The 27474-nt window shown below is 39.8% G+C and overlaps 1 protein-coding gene across 2 annotated transcripts in view; it reads left to right on the forward strand.

Moving 5' to 3' along the window:
• vps50 (VPS50 EARP/GARPII complex subunit) overlaps nt 1-27474 on the forward strand; it is a 109406-nt gene that overhangs the window by 16822 nt on the left and 65110 nt on the right. For both annotated transcript variants that reach the window (XM_046058318.1, XM_046058319.1), the window contains exons 5-12: nt 2615-2668; nt 9472-9542; nt 9933-10050; nt 10677-10712; nt 11133-11215; nt 18490-18532; nt 20075-20173; nt 24796-24936. In XM_046058318.1, the coding sequence (XP_045914274.1) occupies nt 2615-2668; nt 9472-9542; nt 9933-10050; nt 10677-10712; nt 11133-11215; nt 18490-18532; nt 20075-20173; nt 24796-24936 (645 nt within the window). The remainder of the gene's footprint in view (nt 1-2614; nt 2669-9471; nt 9543-9932; nt 10051-10676; nt 10713-11132; nt 11216-18489; nt 18533-20074; nt 20174-24795; nt 24937-27474) is intronic.

A 27474-nucleotide genomic window follows, 5' to 3' on the forward strand; every position in this document is an offset into this window, starting at 1 on the left:
ATATAGTAAAGTACATATACAGTATACATGCACAGTGCTTAATGCCTTTCCAGGGACAGCTCATGGGCAGTATATTACAACATTTTGCATTACAATTCCCATCCACTTCAGAGTGACTTTTTTGGATGTCAGAGGAGGCAATGTTAATAAGGTGGATGAACATATTCAATTTTTAATGAAACTTGAAAGCTAGAGATGCCTCTCCCTCCTGCAGCAATAATGAATTCTCTCCCGCTGCTCAGTTTTGAAAAAATTAGTAACGCTTATGCAACCTTTGCCTTATCCCTGCCTGTCTGCCAAAGTTGTCTTTGTGTTCAAAACAGGCTGAAACAAAGAGTGTGTGTGTGTGTGTGTGTGTGTGTGTGTGTGTGTGTGAAGATAAAGCAACAGTGATCACGTCATTGCATGAAAAAGAGACGTACACACACAGCACAACACTCTATTTAGAAGTCAGTCTGACAGAACGTGACACTACATAAAAGAGTTTGAACCCTTGAAGTACATTTTCTAAATGTTATTTTCATCTGGCAATTTTGATTATTTTTTTCTCCTGCAGCACAAACAAAATGAAGTGAAGGAGCAGTGCATTAGACCACTGCTTCAAGGTGAATGCGGCTTACATTGCCAGTGGAAACCCTCACTGATGATTTTTCTCTGTCTGACCTTCACTAGAACTTAGCTTAGCTTGATACTTTTTCACTGCTACCACCCCTAATTAGCGCTAGCTAATTAAGCTCTAATTGCCTCATACATCTCAGTTAACACAGAAGTAGTAAACATGTTCTTATTCGGACATATAAGCCTAACATACTGTATATGTATCTATGGTGTACAGCTGTCTTGCTAATGAGCATTTGCTTGATAAACTGTCCAGACATGTTAAAACTCTCTTACCAACGTTAGCTTTTCTTTCTAATAGAGGATGTGTGTGAGCTGCAGAGTGCTGTCTCCATAATGTATCTGTCTTCTTTTGTGACATTTTTCTTTCTCCCTTGTGCCGCATTTCCCTACAGGAAAAAATTGAATCCATTGTCCTACTGAGCGTCTGAGTTGATGATTGTTCATTGCCAGTCACAGGTTTTGTTAATTTACTCCATCTGCTAAATATTACATGCACTGTTCCTGCTTTAGTAACTGCGCAATTATCCTTCATTTGTGTGTGTGAGAATAACTAATGACTTTGGCCTTGTTGCTCAGATAGGACGGCTTAGTTACTTTCTGCTGGGTTTCCATTATGTGTTTAGACTTTTTCACTCCTTTAAAAGTTTATTATTATGTGTTATAGCCAGTGTGTTGCCAATAGGTGGCATTATGGCTTAAGTTTAGGGCAGTTTTGTGAATGGTTGAAGGTCTGTTTTGGGCTTCTTCAACACGATTCCACCTTGCTTTTTATTTTCCTTTTCCAATTTCTTCCACTTCTTCCAAGTACTGAATGCAATTTCTCTCTGACCCTGTGGAATGAACAGTTGAGCTGCGTTCGCCATCTGTTCAGGTCTCAGTCAGTCAGCCACAATGCATACAAACACATGTTGAAATGTCATCCCCGCCTTGAGCCTGGTCTGCTGCATAACAGCACATATAAACACCTCCTCACTACTTTGAATAAATTCCCCTTAAAATTTCCACTTTGTGTGTGTGTATGTGTTGGAGTCTGTAGTTGCGCAGTAATAGAACTGGAAGAGAGCTAAATGGCTGACTGAGTAGGAGAAATATAGTTGGTTGGTTACATCTACTGGTTGAGTGTTTGTCCTTTGTCATTCTAATGAGCTGCCTATTAATGTCCAGCTCATGTATTTGTAGTAAGATCTGAAACATTTGAGCTTCATTCATTCTTAACTGTGACATTGAAATGATTTCTAGAAATTAGCCCTTACTGAGCATATATGAGAATGTACATGTTTGTACTCTCTGTAACACTGGGTAATGTAAAAGGGGCTTCACCTATTTTACAGATCAAAATAAGAAAATAACCCTGATGATGTCATAAAGATGTCATTAGGGTCAATTCAGCTTGAGTTTTAAAGCTCCATATTCATGCCTATATTACACACTGGCTTGGGGTTTAAAAGATGTGGTGTTTACCTGGCAGGAAGCGTGTAATGACACTGTTGGGTTGCATTATGGGGAATGTAGGATCCAGCCTTTCTGGAGCTTGACTCATGGAATTTAAATCATCTAATGTAAATGTCTTGATTAGGAGGTAAACTGGAAAGTGATTATCAACTCAAGCGTGCCTGTGCAAATTTACAGACATATTCCATTCAAGGATAGAGTAGAGGAAAAAAAGTATTTTTTAATAAGTCAAGTTGGTAAAAGGCACAAAGGAACAAAGAGAACAGAGACCTTTCTGAAAGAAACAAGAGTAATGCTATTGAAAATGTTGAATCAAAAGAAACAGAGAAACAGGAGGCACTCTTAAAATGCTTTAGCTATTGTGCGGTTTAGATACAGACAAGAAAGATTGCTATCCTCAATAGCAAGATCATGCTGCCAAAACAGGTTTTGTGGGGTGACATTTCGGGAGAAATGTGGAAATGTCTTTTTACTTTTTTGTTATATTCCACTTCATCTTCACCTCATCTTTTTTTCTTCTCTCTCTCTCTCTTTTCTGTAGGTTTCTAAAAAGGTCGCCGATCTCATTCTGGAGAAACAGCCTGCTTATGTCAAGGTAAGCCTCTAGTGTCAACCAACGACCACTTTAAACCGCCATTTCTGTCTCTTCGTGTCCTAGCCTCTCATCTTCAAAAAAGTATTTCATCTGCTGAAATTTAATTCCAAAACATTGCAGTTGTATTTCCCATTTGGTGTTTTTTATTTTTTATTTAATACAGTCTTTTTTCAACTTATGACTTGTTATGATTGTGTGTTCCTGTGTCAGCTGCTGACCTCTAGCAAGATAAGGTAGAATTTCAGTAACCATGGCAATAGAAAATTTGACATCACCCATGGTTAAGAAAAAGGGGGCAAAACTCTATCAGAACATAGTTTGTGAATTAAAACTAAGTCCATGAAATCCCTTCTTTGATCATCTAGTGATGTTGCAATGAACTGAAATGCACCACTGTGTAAGAATACATTCCGCCTACTTTCGGTCAGAGCCAGTAGAGATTACAGGAGACCACATTTACTATAGTGATGAGTCACAATGGTTCTTTTCATTGATTTTATTCATCTGACAGTCAGCGGACAGATGTGATCTCATTCATCTAATTCTGTTTAGAAATACATCTTGTACCAACAGCAACATTCGCGACCCTTTAAACCTTAAAAACACGAGTTAAGAGTTTGCTGAACCCACTGATACATACAAAAATAAAAGAGAAGCAGGTTTGGCAGTTTAATAATCTTGGATATCAATACTTGTTAGCAAATGAAGCTCTATTCAGATGCTGGTGCAACACCTGAATCCAGCATCAGGATCTTTCAAAGTAAGATAACTAGGTAAATATGTCTGTGTATGCTGATTTGTGGACTGCATCAAGTGGGCTTCAAGATAAAAGGGTTTTGCCAGAAGATCAAACATCTGTGTATGCCAAAATATGTATATTTGCCTGTGTGTGTGTTAGATTTTATTGAAGGAGTTGCTCTTTTGATTTATTTAATTTAGAAAGCAAACTAGTCCTGTCAGCCATATCACTACTGAAGTTTGGAAGAGTATGTCAAATTTGTGTTTAGTCAGGGAAGCTTTGATCCCAGCAACACAGCAGATGACTGACAGCTTTACCAAACGTGGTATGTAGTGAAATTACTGTCATTGTTAAGCCCTCTAAAGGTCAGCCTATGAATAGTAAATTGATCATTATTTCTGTGACCCTCCCTGTGACTCTGCGAAGTCAAAATGACAGCAGGGCTTATTATTGGACAGTGGCAAGGATTTCCAGTGACCCATCTCAGCTCATATTCACTTGGTCTACACATGCCCTGTGTGGGGTTCAGAGGCCACTTCGGTTTCTACATATACTGTATTCATGTCAAAATGTGATGAGGAGGCGTTTCACTACGTAATTTTCTAGCATTCAGAAAGAATTGGAGACAAAAACAAACTAAGACCAATGGCGTACTTGGTGATTGCTCCTGTTTAGTATTTATGGCCTTGCAAATATGCTTTATCCTGCCCTTTGACCATGAGAGGCAGTCAAAAAATGGGGACAGTACAGTTCATCTTCGAGGCTCCTCTCACTGTTCTGTGCTTGATGCTTTTTCTTATCAGCGCTGTGTGGGGATGGGTATCGCTACTCGATACCTTTATGGTATCGACCGAAACAGCCCAGTATCGAGTAGAATCGAAATGTCCCCAGTCAAACCAGTACTTCAATCGATACTTTTTGTAAGCAGATTGCCTTTTTTCCCTTATGTGCCTGCACCATAAACTGAATAAAAAAAGGCCTGCACGCGCTGAGTCCATGATTTTAACAGCCAGCTCACCTTTGGCTGCGGTCTCAGGCATGTTCGTCACTGTTGCAAGTTTATCACCACAAGATTGGCTTTCCGTTGGTTTCATCTTCTGGTATCATTTAACACTTCTTTGTACATTTTTATTTGCTATTCACATCACTTGTCTCTGATCACTGCGTTCCATCACATCAATTAAACCCTTTTGTGGCGCAGCAGCCATTAGCTGATTTTACTCACAAAGCCTCCGGCTGCAGCTGCAGCTGCTTCAGGTGTAGTTTGTTTGATCTGCTGGACGTGCAGCCTCTCATTTCCTGTGTTTGTGTCTTTTAGTATAGTTAGAAAAGAGACTAGAAGTGACTTCTTTAAACGGACACATTTTTCGTTTTATACTTGTGACTGTCGTTTTTTGGAGGTTTGCGACTCACCAATAAAGGAAAAAGCACTTTTTTCAATTCAGTTTATTGATCGAAAGTTGACAAAATAATTTTCCGTTGTTTAGGCTACTTTGACACACGTATCAAAAAATTACCTGAAATGCGTTTCCCACAACTTAATTGGTCACTAAACTATTTCACTTCTCCTGTCTCATTAAAATGCCCATTAATGTCCAGCTCATTAGAATGACAAAGGACAAACACAACCAGTAGATGTAACCAACCAACTATCTTTCTCCCACTCAGTCAGCCATTTAGCTCTCTTCCATTTCTATTACTGCGCAACTACAGACTCCAACACATACACACACACAAAGTGGAAATTTTAAGGGGATTGTATTCACAATCTGTAGTGTTTCCCCAGATAATACTACCTGTGAGGATGACCTAATTAGGATGAGGAGGATCTGGTTGACTTTGGTATCACTTTAAGGTACTGGTTTTGGTATTGTAAAACTTTAAATGATACCCACCCTAGCGCTGTGTGATATTTTATCAAGTGTACACAGAAACTCGCACTGCTGCAAAAACACACAGCCGCAGGGCACAATGCCACTTCTCCCCAGTTCTTGTGTGCTGTGTATAACACGCCGGTGGACACATAAATTGTGCAGACACATACACTCATGCCTCAGTGCTTGAAAGGATGGCCTGCAAAGCGTCTGATGTGATTCATAGCCATGTACTGACTAATCCCTCTTCTGTTGAGGCCTGTGTCTGACCACCGTTGATGCCGTCTAGTGACACATGGCTTCCACTTGCACTCGGAAAGGGTCAAAATCATATTCAAGCTTCCTCCTAGAACGATTATTATTGATTTCTTAACAACTGTTCTTTACTAATTAAGTGTATATTTTTCAGGTGCCCATTTTGCTGCCCTTTTCTTAAATTTTTATACCTCTGCATATGAATTTGGCTTTCTAAAGTTGATAGACGTATATAATAATTTCCATGAGTTCAAGGCGTGATCCAGTAAACGATTTGAAATAACTGCCAGTAACTGACTTTAGAATAGAGTGACCAAACTACATGACCCTTTGACTTGTCAGGAAAGAAAGATTGCCTTCTGGGGGTCCAAGCTGTAATTAATTTGCACCAGGTAGTCCTGAACAGGTTGGTCAACACCACTGGAAAGGAATGGACTTTGACTGGCATTCAGTTATTTTCCTCTGGAAACTCTTATTCATCACAGTTACTGCTGGTGCCTTTGTGTTCCCGGTTGCTTCCTCTGAAATAGATTGGTGGTCATACCTGCCAAATACATGGCGGTCTTATGGCTGCTTCATTGGGTAGACCAGATATTAACATGAAACAGGGCTGTTAATATAAGTGATGTGCGGGTATGGCCACTTACCAGAATGGCGGTGGTTCGATCCCTGGCTCCTCCTGTCTGCTTGTTGACCTTTGGCAAGATACTGAACCCAAATTGCTCCTGATGGCATAGCCATGTGCAGCCTGTGTGTGTGAATGTGTATGAATATGTATTTCTGATGAAAGAGTCTCTTTGCCTCTGCCATCAGCGTATGAATGTGTGTTAATGGGGTGAATGTGATGTGTAGTGTAAAAGCGCTTTGAGTGGTCGCAAAGACCAGAAAAGCACTATGCATGTACACACTATAAACATACTATTAAAAAAAAAAAAAAAAAAAAGTCAACTCCAGCTGTGAATCACTGCACTTGTGTGTTCTGATTATCATTCAGTTTTTGTTTTCCATTAATCTGCAAAAAAAATCAACTTGGGCAGAGCCCAAACAGCGGCATTGTTAGAAGGTGCAGTGCAGGATGGGTAACGGGGAGCCAGTGCATAGTCGATGTGCTGGAGGGTCGCAGGGAGGAGCTCGAATGAATATATGAATAAAAAAAACAATCCTCCTTGTGACTAAACATCATCTCCTGTTTGACCTTTACTTCCATACACCAGCACCTGTGGTCGAGGACATTGTAGCAGTCTGGTTGTATAGTTTAATAGTACTTGAGTAACATAGGCTCACCTTTCCTGTATGTGTACACAGTACACACAGACCTGCGTTTGTGTGTTGTTATGTAGTGGAATTCAGCCTGTCTTTACTTGTCTTGTCTTATTCCACATATCGTTTCTTTTCGTCCCAGTCATGCTTACCAGCTCTTTAACCTCTTTTATCTTCTCAAACCCCTGTGCACAATTGTATTATGTCCTCTTACACAAGCTGAGCTGATTGAACCAGTTGTCTGGATAGATTGCTCAGAGCAATGGTATAACAAAAATTGGAGCCTCAGGCTACATACTGAGCATGATGAGCATGCCTTAGTGTGTGTTGTTCAGTTTGAAACTACATTCAAGCTGTTTTCTTATCTGTGAGGAATTGTGCGCATAATTGAATACTGAAGGCTTCCTGCATTACATGAACTGAGTTTTTGGACAACTGCTGTGTACAACATTGCCTTGATAATTGGCATCATAAGTAAAGAGTGGAAGTCAGAGCGTGTGTGTTCATCTGGTAACGACACAGGAAAGAAATGGCTCCTTCCTTGACCAGATTTGACCCCGAGGGCACTTCTTTAGTATTATTAACTGAATTAAACCAACCAGTACTATCCATACACAAGTGATGTATCATGGATTAATTTTACAGTTTCTGTCACTTTCATGAAATTGATGAAGTTTTGCTTCTCCCAGTATGTGAATCAATCTGCCGGATTCAGTCTCTAATTATTCCTCAGCTGTACCTGGTGAGTCAGCCCAGTCCCAGCCAGTTCCTGCTGCTTGGAGTGCAATGGTATTTTCTGAGGACACATTTTAACGTACATTTGAGGCCATTATGGCACTTGCATGTTTTCATAAACTGCTCTGACCAGTGCTATTGAACTTATTTAAGAAAAGTTTCTGTTCTAGATGTGCAAAGGATTCATGGGCAGTTGCTCTTAGATGTATGAGTAGTATTTGATTTGCAAAAGCATCAATGTGAGCGTTATACAATGTCAATATTTTCCTAGACCATGTTAAAAAAAACTGCAAAATGATGGTGATGTTTCAACCGGCATCAAGATTAGATACATTACTTAATATGACGTGTAACAAACACTGGAATGCATTACAAATGGACATCAAGTTGTATTCAAAATGTATTTGATATTTTGGGAAATACTATTATTTACTGTCTTGACAAGTATTAGCCTAAATAAAAATATTTCCACTCTCAAAACTGTACACAAAATATGAACCTATTGCAAGCAGGTTGTTAGCTTAGCTTAGCATAAAGACTGGAGGGGGAAGCAGCTAGCCTGCCTCTTTCCAAATGTTACAAGTGACAAGTTGTGGCTGTTTTTACTGCGTCGGGCCAAGAAATAGTCTGTCACATATGCCCCTAAAACGCTGCTAATCTAAGCTAACCAGCTGCAGGCTGTAGCTTCATGTACCATACAACTATGAGATTTGTATTGATCTTCTCATCTAACTCTATATTATACGTATTTCCCAAAATGTTAAACTATTCCTTTAATTACCGAAAAGTTAATGATAGCTTAATGATAAACTATTCTTAAGCAGTTTATTGATTTCTCTGCCAGTAAAGTGTTAGCTTTAACAAAAACTTAAACCCATTCTTTGAATTAGGATCATGGCATGCTGCTGTTGTCTAACAGTCCCAATTTCACAGGCCCTGAGCAGAAGCTCATAAGAGTCGCATGTTGCATGTCCCCTTAGAGAAAACCCTGGCTACTGAATCAACCCTTGCAAACTGTTTTGAGGACTTGTCAAGGTCTTTGTCAACACTCAAGATCATGAGGGTGGATTGGTTTGAATGGGGTCATTTTTCCAGTACCCACAGCTGAAGTGGCACATTGATGATGTTGTTGTTGTTTTTATTACCGTTGAAAATGAATTTCCCCGGACTATATTCTGTTGGTAAAAGGTTGTTTTATGTCTGACAGTGGTATGAGGACATTTTATGAACACTGGACCTTTTTGCGGAGGGGTGATAGAACTTTAAAAAATGAGATCAAAGAACAAGCGTCTCCCACCTCAGGCATGACATCTGGCAGATCAAGTAAATAAAAACAAAGAGAAAAGTTGAAAATATAACAGTGATGCAATTTGTCCCTCGGTCCTTCTTTGGCTGAGGGTCTGTTTGTTCTCAACTGAGGTCATGAAGTGGCATAATAACTGAACTCTCAGAGCAAAGTGCTCATTGATCCTTTTCTAAATGTCAAAGCTCTGAAGAAAGGGAGGTTTTCTCTCATTTTCTATGTGTTTTGAAAGTTGTTCTCTTGAATTTTGGCATTGATGATTGATTGCTTACTATAATAGCATCATCTGTACTATCCATCTTCATAAAATGCTCACAGCAGGATGCATCTCACTGAAGAGTGCTCTGATACATTTATATATATATATGTGTGTGTGTGTGTGTGTGTGTGAGACAGCATTGCTGTTCAAGTCTGTGCAGTATTTTAGTGGGGCAGCGTGGTAAATGGCATTATTACAGTTAAATTTCACTGACAGTATCATAAATGAACTGGTCTAACAGTATCTTTGTATCCTACAGATTTTACAAGCCCTCTGCACTATAGAATATTGTAGAATTTTGAGCACTCAATAGATATTTCTTCGATCCCAGTCTTTATAGGTACAGTATGTCTTACTTACTGTGTTCCTTGTTCACAGGAACTGGAGCGAGTGACGGCGTTACAGACTAACCTGCAGCTGGCAGCAGTCATTTGCACTAATGCAAGGAGGTAAAAGTGTTCTATTCACTAAATGGAATAGCTGCTGAAATAGTCCATTCAAACCGCATCTGCATACTAAGTTCTTTTGTCATAATGTTGATGACATTCCTTCCCTTCATATAGAAAAATATGTTTGAGTGGTAATAGGATACTTTCTTCATGTTACATCTTATAAATTTTAGGACATGTATCACGTTTCATGTCTCATGTGTGATTCGTTCAGAATGATCAGGTACACATTTTGGTGAACCTGAAATATCATAAGCTTAAACTATTCTTACCAGTGATTTGTCCAGAAATGCAGTCTTGATTAAATATACTCCTGGTGCTGCCACCTCTGCATTAACTGCAATAATTGATCTGTATTAATGCTATATTCTCTCTGGACTGTGTTTGAAGGCAACTGAGTGTTGCAAAGGAGGGATTCACAGAAGCCAGTCTGGGTTTACTGGCCAATCAGAGGAGACGACAACTGCTGACAGGCCTGCTTAAGTCACTGAGGACCATCAAGACGCTGGTAAAGTTAACACACATACAAGAACATATTTTGTTCTAACTGCATCTACCTATAATGTAAACTGAGACTGGCGTTTTGCCACCAAACAGGCTGTGAGTAAGATCCATAGACTCCTGCACTTGTGGGTTTACCACCCTGATCACTCTGGAACCAATCTGGTTTACGATTGAGCGTGATCTCTGAGCTAAAGTTTCTTCCTTAGTCCCAAGTAACTGCTTTTTATTGGGTCCTTGAGTTAGAGTGCTGCTGCTTTTTTCACTTCCATAACCAAATAGTGCCTGCCAGTTTGAGTGCTGTGCCTTACACAGATTGTTCCAGCATCTAAGATGATGCCCATTTAATTCAATGAAAGCTGGTCTATAACTATCCTTTAATTAATTGTGTAAAACAATTAACGCACCTTTCTCTACTACATTACATTACAGGTATTATATACTAATTTGGTTGATTCATTTATATGTCTGACCGGCTTTTTGAATCCCCTTGGGAATCTGACCTTCCTCCTGCGAGACTCTACCCTGAGCTGTTTCTGTTTGAAGTATAGTCATAAACACACTGTGTGACATGTCGCTGCTGTGAAATGAAATCATGTAATCTACAATAATCATCGCAACTGTCCCTCACAGCAAAGAACAGATGTAAGACTCAGCGAGATGCTTGAGGTATTGTAATCCTCTCTATACACACACAGACACACACACACACACACACGCACATGCAGAGATATGTTTAGAATTGACTTGAAAGGTCGAACATCACTAGGGGTTCTACATTGAAAGCCAAACCCACACAAACACTAGATGCTCTGATAAATGCCTGTTCTATTGTGAAGCTCAGCTGTAGCACATGGACTGGATTTGGCCATCACTGAGTGTAAAATCCTTGGTTATCTGCTGTAACAATCGTTTTTAAGATGATTAAACTGAATCAAGTGACACAGTAACACTGACATCATTCAGAACTATCCAGTTTCTTTATATGGTATTTTTTTGTTTAATAAAATTCCACAAACATGAAACCCTGGTCAATATATTGTATTTTATACATGATGTTAAAGGACCATCAATGCTCTGCTCCTTTAGGAGGAAGACTATCCAGGTGCAATCCAGCTCTGTCTGGAATGCCAGAAGGCTGCCAGCACCTTCAAACACTACAGCTGCATCAGGTATGAACAGATTCATAGAGTGATTTTTAGTTGTATCCAAATGGGTGCATCCATGCACTTCATTTTCTTTAGGTAGATGGAAAGCTTTCATAGATTCAAATGTGATATAAATATGACCATTCTGAGTGATGACGGTCTGGAATCATCAGATGTCAACTCTGCTAAGGTAGAAATTAGGAAATTAGTTCCCTTTACAATCGTGGCAAATGCCTTGCGTTTTTGTTTTTACCTTTTTTCTCTCAAGGTTGGAACATAATTTCTCTGTTCTCTGGAAGTCTTATGAAGGGGCTTTTTATTACCTCTTGTTTTGCTCCTTGTCATTGCCTTGTGGCTGTTATATTGCATTGGCTATGACGTCAAAGCACTTTTTAAAGGTTTGCCAACATTTTAGCTTGGAAAAATGTACAGAGTCTAAACCAGGACATTTTGCAGTTTAAAAACTTTGTGGTTGGCATGCTTGGAATATGTTTGAACGCAGCTGCCAGCTTTGAGCATATTATTGCTTATCTCTAATTGTGAAAGCCGAAAATTGTTTTGGATCGCAAGGTGTCCAGTGACAAGGTAAAGAGAGACAGGCAGGCAGCTGGTTAGTCATGTCATATAGATGGTTAGACAGAATAAAAAAGACAGACAGGAGGACAGATAATATGTTTTGATAGTGCCCACACATTACTGTCATTATAAACCCTCTTTGCTCTTTCCACCAATTAAAGATACGAGTGGGATTTGAAAGTATAGGGTATATTGTTGGTGTATTAATGGTGTGTGTGTATAAGCATCTGTGTGTTTATATGAATACCAAAGGGGCGATCATCTCTGTCCCTTTGATTTCCTGTGTAACTCTGCTCAATTTGTGGCAGTGGGTGGGTGCCACAGTGCTCCATTGTGTATTGATTAAGGATTGATCAGGGATGCATTGCTGGCTTCCCGCAACACAACACCATGTACAGACTCGGACAGAATATGTCATGAAGAGGTGTGTGGGAACAAAATACTTTAGCAGTTCCCACCACACACTCACATAACACAAACACATACTGTTCCTGCTGTATTTCGTTATGTTGTCATGCATGGCAGAGTGTGTGTTGGTCTATTTGTGGAGCATGCGCTGGCATCACAAAACAGTGAGCTCCATGTCAGCAGAGCTCCGTGCAAAAATCATACTTGCTCCCTCATATACAGACCTTTTAAACAACACTGAGCATCTGCACCTCTACGTTTAGCCGCCATGTTTGACTTCTGCGTTTTCCTCCTTTTTGTTTGAAACTAACAGCTTAGAACAAAATAATCAAATCAACGTTTGGTAACCTACCTTGCGGGCATTGTTTGCAACATTTCCTGAGGTGGTCGGTTTCACAGTGTAAAGGCTGTTGTGCCTTTATTAGTACATACAGACTTATTATGAAACACATACAGGAAGTGTTGAGTTCTTATCAATAACAAAATATAAGGTACAAGCTTGTTTATTTGTCATTATACAGCACAAGGTTGTTTAATGAAACAAAATTTGCCGTCCCTTCATGCTACACACACAACGTATAAATAAGTGTATATTAAAATATGCTAACTAATAATAAAATAAAACATTGTATACAATGATTTCTATACATACACGTATACACCAAGAACATTCTGCAGTGCATTTTTTGAATTTGCATCTGGGGTGAATGTAAACAGCAGCAACCAGATGATAAAATGGTTTCATCTTCACAATTTGACATTTGGGAAAATGCGTTTGAGCTCCAGGCATCATCGATGTAAAACACAGGAGTCCACTTCCTCTCATCATGCCAGAGTCTTGCGCTCAGAGCATGGACCATCTGCCAAGTGCTTGATCTGGGATTTTGATGGGGGGCAGGTTTCTTCCATTGCTTGGTCAACATGAGTCCCATTTTGTCCAGACCGGACCTTGAGGAGCAAAATTAAGTCCAAGCTGGGCCAACATGGCTCCTATCCAGGCCCTCTTTCCTCTCCTCTGCGCTGTCGCCGCACCTGGTCTAGTTGTTTGGGCCTGGTTGATCTTTGTCCGCTGCTCTTTAATCCAAAGAGCCCGACTGTATTTCTGTCAGAGGTAACACGTGTTTTGGCAAGAAAGCAGTATAAAAAAAAAAAAAACTGATAAAAAACAAAAGTGTAGCAAAGTTTGAAGGAGCTGCTGCTTCTACAAACGCTGCCGGTTGCCATTCACTTACCACAGCATATTAACGGAGAAGAGTATAAAACAATGTAGCGCTGGCTGTGACAATGCTGTGTTCCAGTGACAGACTGACTGCTGGGGAAGTGGTGATCAATATGCATCTCCTTTATTTGTGTAAATATCACTTTTGTTTCCACTGTGTCATTAATTTACTATTGATGGGGTTGCATCACATCTGTCACACTTTGAATTAGTGTGCACATTGTACTTTGGCTCTCTGCCCAAAATTGCAGAATCCTGACTGCAACATCACCCTCTCTAAGCAGCTAGTTGCCGGTCTGCTGCACTTTGATGTAACCTTGTAGCTAGGCTTTTCGGTGTTCTGCTGAATGTCCAGCATGGAGGCTTTTTTCCGTGCCTGCCCTTTATTTGTCCCCATCCCCAGCCCTTTAAAAGTCAATACTGTTTTCCTAAGAAGGCACTTACACAGCCTCATGCTCCGTCTCAGTCCATTATCATCAGGTGGCTCACATGGGCAGCAGTTGGGCAGCTTAAGAAAGATATAATCTTCCTTAGAGCGTCTTTGTAGTATTGTGAGCTGCACAGAAGTAAGAGTAAATGGGAAAATAAGTTAATTTTTGTATCACACGAAGGTAATACATTTAAATACATACATACAAACACTGATCCGGAGCCAGAAACTGCAGAAAGTGATGGGAGGAGAGAGAATCCATGGGAGAAAGAAAACATTGAGTTAGTAACATGCACTAATTGGATAAGAATGCATACAGAAGGAGATGGAGAGGAGGAGAGAGGAACTCAGTGCAACATGGGAAGTCTTCCAGCAGTCTAGACCTATAGCAGCATAACTAAGAGATGGTTCAAGACTTCTTAAGCCTACTCTTAAATGTGAACAGGGTGTCTGCCTCCCGAACCCAAACTGGGACCTGATTCTTAAAGAATTCCACAAATTAAACTAATTTTACTCTGGATCAGAACATGCCAGCTATTTTATAAGGGTTGTTACACAAATTGTCAATGGGTTATTCTAGGTAAAGCTCCTCCAGTTCTTCACTTCAGCTAATTGCCGTCTTAGTATTGGGGGAGGTGGTTTGTTCAGACATTCTGACAGACTGCGGCGGTTCAGCTGCATGTTCAAGTGTAGGTAGAAGGGCAGAGGGGCTGCAACGTTAATTTCTGTGTCTCAGATACACAAACTATGTTGTGCATTACTACATGTAACAAAATACTAAGCACTGTAGCAGTTTACCAATTTATACAGAGCCATGGAGCCTTCTTCCTCCTCTTTGTGGTCGTACATTTTCTTTTGGAGGCTGTGTGATTGAGCTGGTGCAGAGTTTTAAGAAGATCTCTGTGTATATCAGCTTTTAGTAGTAGTGTGTCACTTGTAATTGTGTTTTCTTTAGAAAGAACATGATAAAAGGCCCCACCACAAAACAACTGTAGGATCTTAGGACGTATTTAAAATTGGGTCAGTTACTTTGATCTGAACATTTCTTTCGGGGGTGTTTTTTTTCTCTCTGGCAGCTTTTTGTTTTACACACCAACGTTACTGTTTCACTTACTTATTATTTGTTTATTTGCAACCGCAGTCAGTTATGTTTCACGATGAGCACCTATAATGCCGGGGTGCATTAATTACCCCAGCAAACCTGTTTTTGTCAGGTATGTAATCTGCTTTCCAAAAGTTTAAATTTAATTGGATGTTCACATTAGCTACTGAATATTCAGTATAACAGACAGAACTCTGTTATTGTGTTAGCATATATTAAAAAAGACTACTCTTTTTAAACTTAACGCATGTTAAGATAATTATTGCAGATATAAGACATTAGCACAGAATTATTGACTGTTTTCTCATCTGCTAATCTGTAACTCTCAATGGAGTTGACACGAAGCAGACAACAGATTCCTATTGTCATGGGAAACGCCCTGCACTTGACTGTATTCCCAGTTTTACATGTCTAGGTCTAGAAAACAAACTAAGAAATTAAAAAAAAAACAAAAGCTTTAGGTCATCAACTTTTTGCGTAATGGCCCATGTAACCTTGGAGCCAATAAATCATTACTTTACTCGTGGAGAAATGGCCACATCCCCGCTAGATATGCCAGAGCCAAAAATCTAAATAGTACATCAAGTCTTGCACTTGGAGAAGACAAGAAAGTAATCGGTGCACATTCTCTGGGTTTGGCGCAATCACTTGTTCCCAGTGCTCTCTCTCCAAAATCTCTTAGCTGAATCTTTTTTTTCTTAACCTTTTCTCTTAGCTTCCCCCTAACCTCCATTTGCATAATAATATTTGGTCTTGTCCCTTCTTGCTGTGTTTCACTCTCTGAAGCCCTTCCCCTGCCACTTTGTTGCCTCTCCGCTAACATTGGCTAACATTACTAGAGGGAACAAAACGACATTCTCACAAATTCTGAGCAACCGGCAGGACCCTTGAAGCACACAAGTCCACACATTGCCTATTTAGCAAGTCAGCAGTTGCTGTGGAGGGACATGCTTCAAGGCCCCGTGGACACCTATTGCCAGTGATAATTGAATATGTGCTGGAAAAACTTCCACGTAACTCTATTTCAGTCCTTGTGTTCCCTGCAGGGAATGGATTGTTAATTAGGTTTTTCTCCTCATCTGTTATTTATGCATTCTGTCTGATCATGGAAGGGTGCCAGTATGTGGGGAGGAGTTGCATCTGCACACACAAACAGACAGTGGACAGTGTAATATATACACAATAACTGGAGGACTGGATAGTTTACTTTGATTTGACCTCTTGTGGCTTTCTTCCAAAGCCTAGAACGTTCTTAAAGATGATCAAGTTAGTGGTTTGTATTGTGCCGAGCATCCAAGGATCTATGTGTTTAGTGCTGAGGGTTGATTTTCCAGACTCATTTTAGACTTTACTAATTCACTGTCAATTTAGCTTAGTGGTTATGATGAGTAACAGGAGTTTAGATGACGTGAAGAGGCACGTCATTGGTTGGCAGTTGGATGGTTCTACCTTGTGATACCCGGTGAGGGTGGGGGCCAGCTGTTAATAACTGTTCATGTGTTCTGCTGGGTGTTAAAGGAATATCTCGACATTTGGGGGAAATACGCTTATTAGCTCTCTTTCTAAGAGTGAGGTTAGAAGATTGACACCACTGTCATGTCTGTCTGCTAAATATGTAGCTAGAGCCTAATGGTTAGCTTAGCTTTGCAAAAAAGACTGGAAGCATGGGGTGAAGAGTTAAATGACAGTTATGTTTGGTCTTGTTTATTTAATCCATATGCAAACAGAAATGTTAAATCCTTGCCGTAACTAGTGAGGAAGTTACTGACCTGGCTTTTGTTCGGATTAAACAAACAAGATATAATACATTAATCAATGAGCTCAGAGGTGATGGTAGGTGTAGTTTTTTTGGACAGAGCCTGTTGAGCTAGCTGTCAAAGGGGTTGCCAGAAAGCAGATAAGCGTATATCCCAAGTTGCCAAACCTCTTCTTTAATGTGTGTATTTTAGTTCCTTCAACCAGTTGGTGTGGGTCATGTCATTTTGCTGTCCACTTCTCTGTTGGAGGTCTGCTATGCTGTGATGGTGACTGGCTCCTGTTCTGGGAAAATTCAGTAGTCAGCCTTACTTTCAGGTGTGTTAGCCCGCTCCCCAGAGGGTTGGTCTTGTGGGATGATTTCTTTTTCTCATATTCTCTTCCAGTATTGTTCAGTTTGTGGTTTAGCTTCCATTATTGTACCACACTGCATCGTGGGAGTGAAAGCCCTTTGATGAACAGGGCATTTATCCTGTTGACCTCTGCTACTCTGATGGATCTTAGTGTGGCTGACAGAGCTGTAAGCCATTGTTTGGCACTCTCCTGGGCCTTGCATATGAACATTCAGATGTATTTCTTCAGTAGCCAGGACCTGAAATTGATCTTTCCACCCCTCTGTAGTTGAGCCAGCTTACTTACTACTTTGTGTGTTTTCTTTATATTGGCTTGCAGTCGTGGTTTCCACTGAGGATACTGGCTGTGACTTGCCTTAACTGAGCTAGAGTTTTTTTTGTGTTATCATTGTTGTGGTGCATACCAACTCATAGGGTTCAGTTACAGTGTGGTAGTGATGGAGATAGTGAGTAGTACTCCATTGGCATCTGATAGATCATACTGTTTGATAGTAAAATCATTCTTGGGAGTTTAGTTCAGCACATCAAGTTTTGAAATCGCATCCTCATTTTGTTACCTGTTTTGCTAAACCTGTGGGACTCAATCTGCTGTCTCCTCTCACTCTGCTCACTCGATCCCCAACTGAAGCGAAGATGCTTAATTAGCAATTTATTAAGGACACTCTCTCCTTTGGGCGACTGCGGTCTCAAGGCACAACATAAGAGCGGGCTGACCTGAAAAAGACCCCAAGCAAAGCAGGGACACATGCAGGGAAACATTGGAACAGAGGGTGATTATGAATGGGCGCGGGGGGGCAGAAGCACGAGGGAATTGGATGTGTCTTGGGATCAGCAAAATAGTCGTGATTTCTGTTGCTACTTTGCAGCTTTTCAGTTGAAAGCATTTCCCAGGATGAAGCTAAATCTGAGCACGCTCCAAGGATGCGTAGGCGTTTTGTATACGTGTAAGTGTGGTACATGCACAGATTCACTCTCACAATTTATACAGTGAATTGTACTGTAGAAAAAACAACCACAGCCAAGAAAACAAAAACTCACCTTCTCAAAATATTTGTCGGAAATACATCCATCACTTATTCTTTTGCTCCCTTTTTGTCATGTTTGTATGGAGGAGGAGAGTTATGAGACGCACGGCTACAGCTTGTTGATGAAGTGGTTAATTTAAAAATATTATCTCTGCCATATTCTGGTTGCTATAATAGTTACTCAATTAACCAATAAGAAATAGAATGTAAATAAATCGTTGCTGAATGTATGTTTATCTGGTAAAAATACAAAAGATATGCTGGATACAGTTTGTTAAATGTGATGAATTTGACATTATTCTTGTCATTGTTATAATGATTTTTGACATTTTATTGACAAAACCATTAATATCTTAAACACGTTGGTAGATTTCATATTCTGCTTCAGTACTGAGGAACTAACCCTCAACAATCTCTCCCCCCCCCACAGTGAACTAAATTCCAAACTGCAAGACACTCTGGAGCAAATAGAGGTATGTACTTTGCTGTTTTATCGCTAATTCTATTATTTGAAAGTGATATCAGTAAAGAGACTTTCAGCAGTGAATAATATTTTGCTCAAACCTTCTATTTTTCCAGAGGCCCTTATTTAAAGGAAGCAATTTAAGTTTCATTTTGACCTTTTGATTGGCTGTTTGACTTTCTCGTTCTGACTCTGGCAAATATTGACACATTCAGAAAGTTAATATTGTGAGTGTACAAGCACAGTAAATTCTATCTGTTTCATCTCTAGCTGCATCATGATACTTGTGTTTGATAAATGGTATGCAAAGCAATTTTCTCTGTGCCGCTGCTGCTGCGCTTCAGTAGATTAATTACTTACAGTTCTGTCTGTACACAAGAAACAGGCATGCGTGTACACACACTTACCTAGCCACGCACTAAGGTGCTCGTTTGTTTACCTGTCAGCATGAGTTTGTGAGTGAGCAAAGCAGAATCCTCTAAAAGCATAAAGATAAACACTTGCACAAAGGATTATAGCATATAACAGCTCCGTCTTAAGAATGCTAAGAGACAAAAACACTATAAATATACATATACTCTACATATACACATATACGGCATTTATTTTGTATATACCTCCTACTGTCCGGGCTCCCTACAGAAAAGCAACCTAGTCAACGGAGTGAAGCACTTTTTCTATAAATAAAAACACTCTGATCAGACCCAGTCGAAATGTAGAGAATGTGTTATCAGTGAAGTTTTGTTCCTGTTGTGCAGCATATGCTGTTGTTAGATGCATTGGGCGTTGATACATCCAATTGACAGTGTTTTCACTGAAAAAAAACCTACAGTATCTCTATATTTACTACTTAAATTTTGTTCTGCTTCTTTTCCTTCTGCACGTAGTGTAGTTAATGTCCCCTACATGAAGAAATAGGGGGCGCCAAAGACTGTACATGTAGTGGATTTAATCATCAAAATCATCATAAAAGTACCACTAATATTCCACAACACCTGTAATTAGACCAATTTACAGTGGCACTAGTTAGTTTTTTTTTATCTTTCCTCAAAATACTGTGGACTATAGATTCAGTTAAAATAGTTACTGACTGGTTACTTCCTCTCGAGTAGCTCGTTGTGTCAGCTATAGTCGTTGTGTTATGTTCAAGTGCAGCTTTAAGGCGTGAGAAAGTGGATGATGACTCAAGGCGTTTGATCATTTAACCTTTGTCAGCACTATATTCACTATATTCTAGGCTTATTGTGTTGGGGTTGTTACACATCCCTGTACTGCTAACGTTACTTTCTTACCTCTCTTTGTCAAAGACACACACACACACACACACACACACACACACACACACACACACACACACACACACACACACACACACACACACACTCTATATATATTCACCCACATCCAATTACCTGCCCGTGGCCTTGTGTGGTAGCTATACATCTGCACATCTATATTTAAATCCCTGGTCTTAAAGATGATAAACCCTCTCTTTTCTCTTCCCCCCTGACTTTCTCCCCCTTTTCCCTTTGTCATCTATTGCTGACTCCAGGAGCAGCTTGATGTCGCCTTGTCGAAGACTTGTAAGCACTTTGATGTTTCGCACTACACCAAGGTCCAGCTGGCCTACACGCTCCTGGGCAAGACACAGGTGAGTTTTATGAAGGTGGTGAAAAGTTAGTTTTGGGCCCTAAATTTTCTCAGTCACCATCGTCTTTTCTAAATGTTACACGTTTCTCCCATCCTAAATGACGGCAAATCTAATCTAAAACCTAACTGGTTAGCGTTAAACATTTATTGTTATACTGTAGAGAATAAAGCAGTTGAATGATCTCAGCTTTGCCAAATTGTACCCCACTCTTCCTTTAACACCAGTCAGGTTCTGAAATCTAAAGCATAACCCAATGTATTTTTCTATTTCATTAATATAAATTCCATCTAAAACAACATTTGATTGTGCTCTGCATGGAATAAATGAATTATTTATGACGTTTCTTTGTTTTGATATCGGAATTATATATTGGCCATCGGTCGACCACTATTCCGAAATAATCCTTGGATAATATAAAATATACAGCTGAGATGAGGCTGTCACACCAACATGTGACAATTTTTGCAGTTCATTTGAATCTGTAAAACCTTTTATGTTAAAAAAAATACTGTAGTTTCTGTTAAAAAATACCTGTAGAGATATAGTAGACTTAACCTTAAATATTTGTTCACAAAAAGTGTTGAACTGTAATGCTAGGGCCTCTTATTTTTATAACCTATGAACTCCATCATCATCTCCAGCATCTCACTTGGCTCTGATCTATTTTTCTGGTGCCTTTATTTACATTCTTTCTCTCCTTCCTCATAGCCCTGATCTCATGCATGCTACTTAAGTGTAAACCTACATTTATCTTCCCAGCTCCCTACTCCTCTGGATCAGTGCATTCCAGTACGGGTAATCAGTCATGGCTTGAGTTGTAAGCGAGAAATACAAACCTTGTGCTTACATTATCATTGTCACCCTTAAAATATTTGTTACTTCAACAAGTAGAGAGGGGGAATCTAGGAGTCCAGTAACAGCTAAAAATGAGCATCCAGCTACGCATGATCATTCTGATCAGTGATGAGGCTGTATTGTTAGAAAATAACTCATAACACCTTTCCGCTAAGTTTGTGTGGACTTCCAGCATTTTGAGCCCTTGCACCTCCTGCGCATACACATTTTCACTGAGCCTACAGGTAATGATAATTAAAGTCTGTGCGGGGTCAGTGCTAAGGGCTCATGGTGGATGTTGGAGCTGGGCCAGACTGTTCTCGATGGATGTATGGATACTTGCCAGTCTAAAATTGAGTTACGTTAGATAAATTAATGTTCTGCAAACATGACATTTTATTGTACAGCTGTTATATCGGCAATTTAAGTGCTATAAGATAAGATAGCCATAAAATAAAATATCACCTTCTCTACCTTACACTTAGTAGCATTTAATGTGTGAGGGGTATTCGACAAGTTACAGTGTGTAGTATGCGCACAATTTAATTGAATAGACCGGTTGGCCCCCTTGTCACTGAAACCCAATCCAGCTGAGAGAGAGTCAGTTTCGGATCGGTGCATCCCTAGAGTAGACATTACCTTGTTGAATGGACGCGTAACCTGAGCAACCAATGAACGAGAGCCTCATTTTCGACCTGTCAATCGTACAACAACGGCCATAGTGCATCATTGTTATTCGAAATTTGAGCCTAATGTTGATCTTAATAAATATACTAAATGCCTCTTGACTGGTGGAGACGGCGTCATCAAGGCTTGTTGAAAAGGAATAATGTTTTTCTTAATGTGATAAAGAGCATTTTCAGACGCAAAAGCTAATTGAGGAGATGTTGTTGACTGCCTCTTGCCATTGCAAATTCTGATTGTTTTCATCTTTCTTTCCATTTGCTTTTGCTCTCACAAAATCTGTTTGTCACATCCTCCCTGCATCGGCATTTCTCCCAGTTAGTTATGTTCTTTGTAGAGCCCGACCGATCTACAGTGTCGCACAAAGAGGAGCTACAGGAAGCAGTGTTAGATTCTTGTTCAGCTCATGTTTATTTACATGTCCGCTCTGGTTTAATCATTTCAGACACACCGGCTATAACTGCAGACAGGCGGCCCGCAAATATATTAATATGTCAGAAACTGTAGTTTATCGGCTCATTAACGTTAGCACTATGCCACTGATAAACACGGCATTAGCTTTGTGGCTAATTTAGCCACGGGCAGCGTTAGCTGCTGTCTGCTGCTGTTGTTAGTGATGTAAGTGATGAACTAGGAGGAAATGAGAGGACCGTTTGCTAGAACTGCCACACTGCTTCAGAAATAAATCTACAATCACTTCTGTTACCAGCATAGCCTCCAACACCCAACTAAGTTACCGTAATATTAAACATGCTGCTGTGAGCCGGGCGGAAGCCAGGAGAAGGCAATGAAAAACGGGAGGGTTAGAAAGTCATGAATGTTTTCAGAAGATGAGAAGTGATTGGGTCTGTTTTTATTATAATTATTTAAGTCATGTAATTGACACAACAAAGGACCGACTCACCACTAGCACTGCCCTCTCTGTGTTTCTACCGGTTTCTGCATGCGGCGGTTAACAGAGGAGGGTTGACATGAGTGAAGGATCTGTCTCTCTGTTTCTTTATCAATAGTGATATATCTGCTGTTATAAACGCTGATGCTGATTAAATGCATTTAGCTCATATAGGCCAGTATATTGGTCGGGCACTAGTTCTTTGTCTGAATCTTAACTTTTACTGCTGTCTTTTTTTTTTTTTTTAATGCTACAACACACAGGCACAGATTAACACTTCAAATCTGACTCATTCATTTGGATACATGAATGAACTCTGTCTTCCAAGAGGCAATCACCATCATCACAAGGCTGTAGTGTGCCATTTGTGTCTTTCTCCTCACATTGCTCTCTTGGCTCTCACTCTCATTACCTGGACTCTGATGCACTGGCCGCTCATAGTCTAATGAGCCTGACAGCCAGTTGGCCTTCCTGCATTTATGTGAATGAAATATCTTCTTGTTTGGTATAAGTAGCTGCACAAGAATGAGTCTGTCTGCGTTTGATTAATAATTATGTATAAAGATTGGTGGCCTGAGATTATGATGATGATCATTACTATGACAGTTGCCATAGTTGCCTCCTTTTTCTTGTCTACAGTCCATGCCTTGTACAACCAGCCGTTTTCATGGTGTTTTTAGGACAGATGACATGAAACTCCCCCAGGAAACGGGGGAGAAATGTTTAAATGACTTTGTGGCAGCAGGCAGTCAGAATGGATGGGGGCAACATTGTGTTGGTCACAAGCTTGCGGTAAGAAAATCTAATTGCACTGCAACACCCATAACCTATAGGGCTTTGCTCAGTGCTGTGCCCACTTCTCCTGCGAGGGTGTCCTCAATTCACTAGGGTCCCATAGCGTGACTGTGGGTGGGAGCTGCAAAACAGAAAATTATGGTATATGTTACTTGACTTTGAAAGAGAACAAGGAATAACACACTTTCATAGCATAGACACAAGCAGAGCACAGTGTGTGGTTGTGAAAGATTGCTCTGCAGATGTTTTTTTAAGAAAGAGCAATTTTTGAGTTTACTTGCAAATGAAATCCCTGATTTAGTAATGGTAAAGGAATGAAGGCTTCCGACTTTGCTATTAAATTATTTTTGTTGAAGCTGCTGTAATGAGTATGGTTATAATAACACTGGATCAAGTGATTATGTGTTATGTCAAAGGGGTGGCTCGTAGTGATAAACCCAAAGAAAATCATCACCCCGACAGTTTAACTCATTCTTTTTGTTTTTAAGCCCACAATTTTACTGTTTTGTTTAGTTTAATCATTCTCATCAGGATCTTTCCCAGCCACAATAGCTGGCTTGTTTTTTTTTATTGTGAAAAGCACTGCACGCTGCCTGCTGAGGACCCAAACGGCATACAGACAAAGTAAGCGACTCGCTGGTAAACATAGTGGAGCTTTATAAGCAACTGATATTTCCCCCAGGAGTTTGTGGAAACCGTTAAAGAGCTAAAAGAGGAGTGACTATTAGACGTACATTTATCATTTGGCCAGAAACTCGACTCCAAATTAATGCTAATATGTTAGGCTGTCTAAGCCTAACATATTAGCCATAACAACTTTATAAGGTGATCATTTGTTGTGATTGCAGATTGTTGCGCTACTCTCAGGTTGCCAAAAAATCAATTTCTGCAGCTACATGGAGGAAATGACCTCCTCATAGGTGAATTCAAACAAAGCTTAACTAGAAATGGAAAAGGCTGGTTGGTGTAACAGTGTAAGAGTTACATTTCCTCGAAGGCATAGTTATCATGGCTGATAATGACTCATTTTGATGAAATAGCTCATGAGATGAAATGGCCCACATGTGAACAGAGCTGGAGGCGGTTAGCTATGCCATCACACCATACATGTAACAAATGTGTCATTGCCATTGTGTTTGTTTCTTGCCCTCATTGCTTCGTTAATGACACTTTCTACAGCAAACTGAGCTGGTTTCAGAGATGTGAATCATGGAACCCGGAGGCAATATTGCCTATTTTCACTTGGATTTGAACACTGCTGTTCCCAGGGTAGACAGCTATTCTCATTTTCCCTCATGCCATCTTGTCTAACCGACAAAATCTATCTGCAAATATTTCAAAATATCAACTGTACAGCATGTGTCTCCAAGAAGTTTGATTTGCAGTTTCCCTGCTGTTTACCTTTTCACCAATCCAGACTGCTATGGACCAGCTGCACATGCACTTCACCCAGGCCATCCACAACACAGTGTTCCAAGTGGTGCTGGGATATGTGGAGCTGTGTGCCGGCAACGCTGATACCAAGTTCCAGAAGATGCAGTACAGGGACCTGTGCACAGTAAGGAGACGAGTGTGTATGTTGGTTTGTGTGTGTGTGGTGGTCAATTTATTCTACCAATGTTCATCCATTCTGTGTGTAATTTAACAGCTTTTTGGCCAGAAAAGGTTCAGTCCGCTTTGTTAGATGCTGGTGTGAAGACTAATCGCTTCTTTAGTCAGTGAACATTTGAATAAAAATGCTACCTGCAAAAGTGGTGAAAGGACAAATGACATACTGCTGGGCTCACACACTTTGTTACTCACATTAATGCTCTAGCTTTCTAATTGCGTTGTAACCAAGCGCAAAATGCCTAATTTCATGACATGGGATTCAGATTCTCCATAATACAGTGAAATGAAGGAGGGGCGGAAAGCGTGGAGGAAGGGATTGATACAATACAGAACCAATGCTTTGCAGCATCACTCTTGACTGGGCTCTTCATAGTGGCCTGCACGCCTCAGTCCCCTCTCTGTAAAATATATCACATTTGCATGGCCAGCAAGCCATATCTTGATCAGTTCATCATAAACTTTCTGGGAGTGAGTTTTTTTCCCACTGTGTGGAGAGGTGTATATAAATGGTATAGGTTAAGGTGGACCACAATGGAAATAAGTTTGTAACTTTATGTTATCCTCGACAGTTCTGATAAATGTATATTGTCATGCATTTATTTGTGTTACTGTCCAATCAAATCAAGGTTTATCCCTGCCTGATCGGAGGGTACAGTTTGTTTTTTTACAGTCTCTCCCGATATGTTGTAGTTTTGTCCTCCCAGATGCTCCACGTCTGGCCTTGCTGTTTGACTGCACAGCTTTTACGAGGGGCACTGCTCTCTGTGCTCATATCTCCAATGCCCTGCCCTTTACCTCTTACCTTTATGCTACCTTTCCTCCTCTTCGCTCCTCATCTCGTCTACTCCTGCTTCTTTTTTTTTCTCAGTTTATGCATGTTTTTCTACCCCAATAGGTAAGTGGCATGTAAGAAGCAATATTATATGTATAAAGGCTGTGGGTTCCAATCCTGGGGGGGTGGAACTAAGTTGAATGAACATGATTTATGTAGGGAAATAAAAAATTAAAAAACACTGCTGATGCTATCATGCTGACCTGAATCATTTCTTTTTTTTCAATCAAATTCCTTTTTTGTTGGTTGCTCACCCAATATTGTTGTGTATTGTGTAGTGTGGGGGGCACAAAGACATTTTTTCGGCTTTTGAAATCACGGGTCATTACAGAAAAGGTCTGACAACCAATGGTTTAGATTGAAAGGAGTCAATGAAGTGCTGAATTCAATCTGGTTGCTGCTGTTATAAATATATCTTTATCTATCTGCTGAAGTGACATACTTAACTGTCCACTTTGTTATTGTTTTTTCTGTGGCCCTAACCGTTTACTGGGAATCTGTGTCCTGGATACCCTGAAATACCGTGTGCATGCAACTGTACAGTAGTTACAGACATGGCCCAATATTACCTTGTGTTTGATTGATACTCTGCCTTGTTGCCTGGATGATCCCACTCATAAAACAAAAACACACAGATATGCTGTACTCTTTTACCAATTTAAGATTGATGGGATGTGTTGTTACACACTCGGATGTGTGATCATGATTGATGGAGCAGCCCATACACGCACACAGGCGTACACTCAAAGAAGTATGTGAACACCCCCACATAGTTCATTTGTGTTATATTATTTTATTTAATGCACTTATGTATCTACCTTTAAAACGTCAAAAGGAGAAATAACCAAAGCAGCCATGTGAATTAAATGTCTAGTTTATGCGGTGGTTTTGAAGAGGTGCTAAAAGTCTGAAGATGGGCTTAAAAACGTATTCTAAATAAATATATATATATATATATATATATATATATATATATAGATATAGATATATATAGATATATATAGATATAGATATAGATATAGAGAGAGAGAGATAGAGAGAGAGATAGATATAGATATAGATATAGATATATAGATATAGAGAGATATAGAGATAGATATAGAGATATAGATATAGATAGAGAGATAGATATATATCTATAGATATCTATAGATATAGATAGATATAGATATAAATACAGTGGGTACGGAAAGTATTCAGACCCCTTTAAATTTTTCACTCTTTGTTTCATTGCAGCCATTTTCCAAAAATCAAAAAAGTTCATTTTATTTCTCAGTAATGTACACTCAGCACCCCATCTTGACAGAAAAAAACAGAAATGTAGAAATTTTTGCAAATTTATTAAAAAAGAAAAACTGAAATATCACATGGTCATAAGTATTCAGACCCTTTGCCGTGACACTCATATTTAACTCAGGTGCTGTCTATTTCTTCTGATCATCCTTGAGATGGTTCTACACCTTCATTTGAGTCCAGCTGTGTTTGATTATACTGATTGGACTTGATTAGGAAAGCCACACACCTGTCTATATAAGACCTTACAGCTCACAGTGCATGTCAGAGCAAATGAGAATCATGAAGTCAAAGGAACTGCCTGAAGAGCTCAGAGACAGAATTGTGGCAAGGCACAGATCTGGCCAAGGTTACAAAAAA

Source organism: Micropterus dolomieu, linkage group LG09 (assembly GCF_021292245.1).
Source record: "Micropterus dolomieu isolate WLL.071019.BEF.003 ecotype Adirondacks linkage group LG09, ASM2129224v1, whole genome shotgun sequence".
In the NCBI taxonomy this organism is placed as follows: Eukaryota; Metazoa; Chordata; class Actinopteri; order Centrarchiformes; family Centrarchidae; genus Micropterus; species Micropterus dolomieu.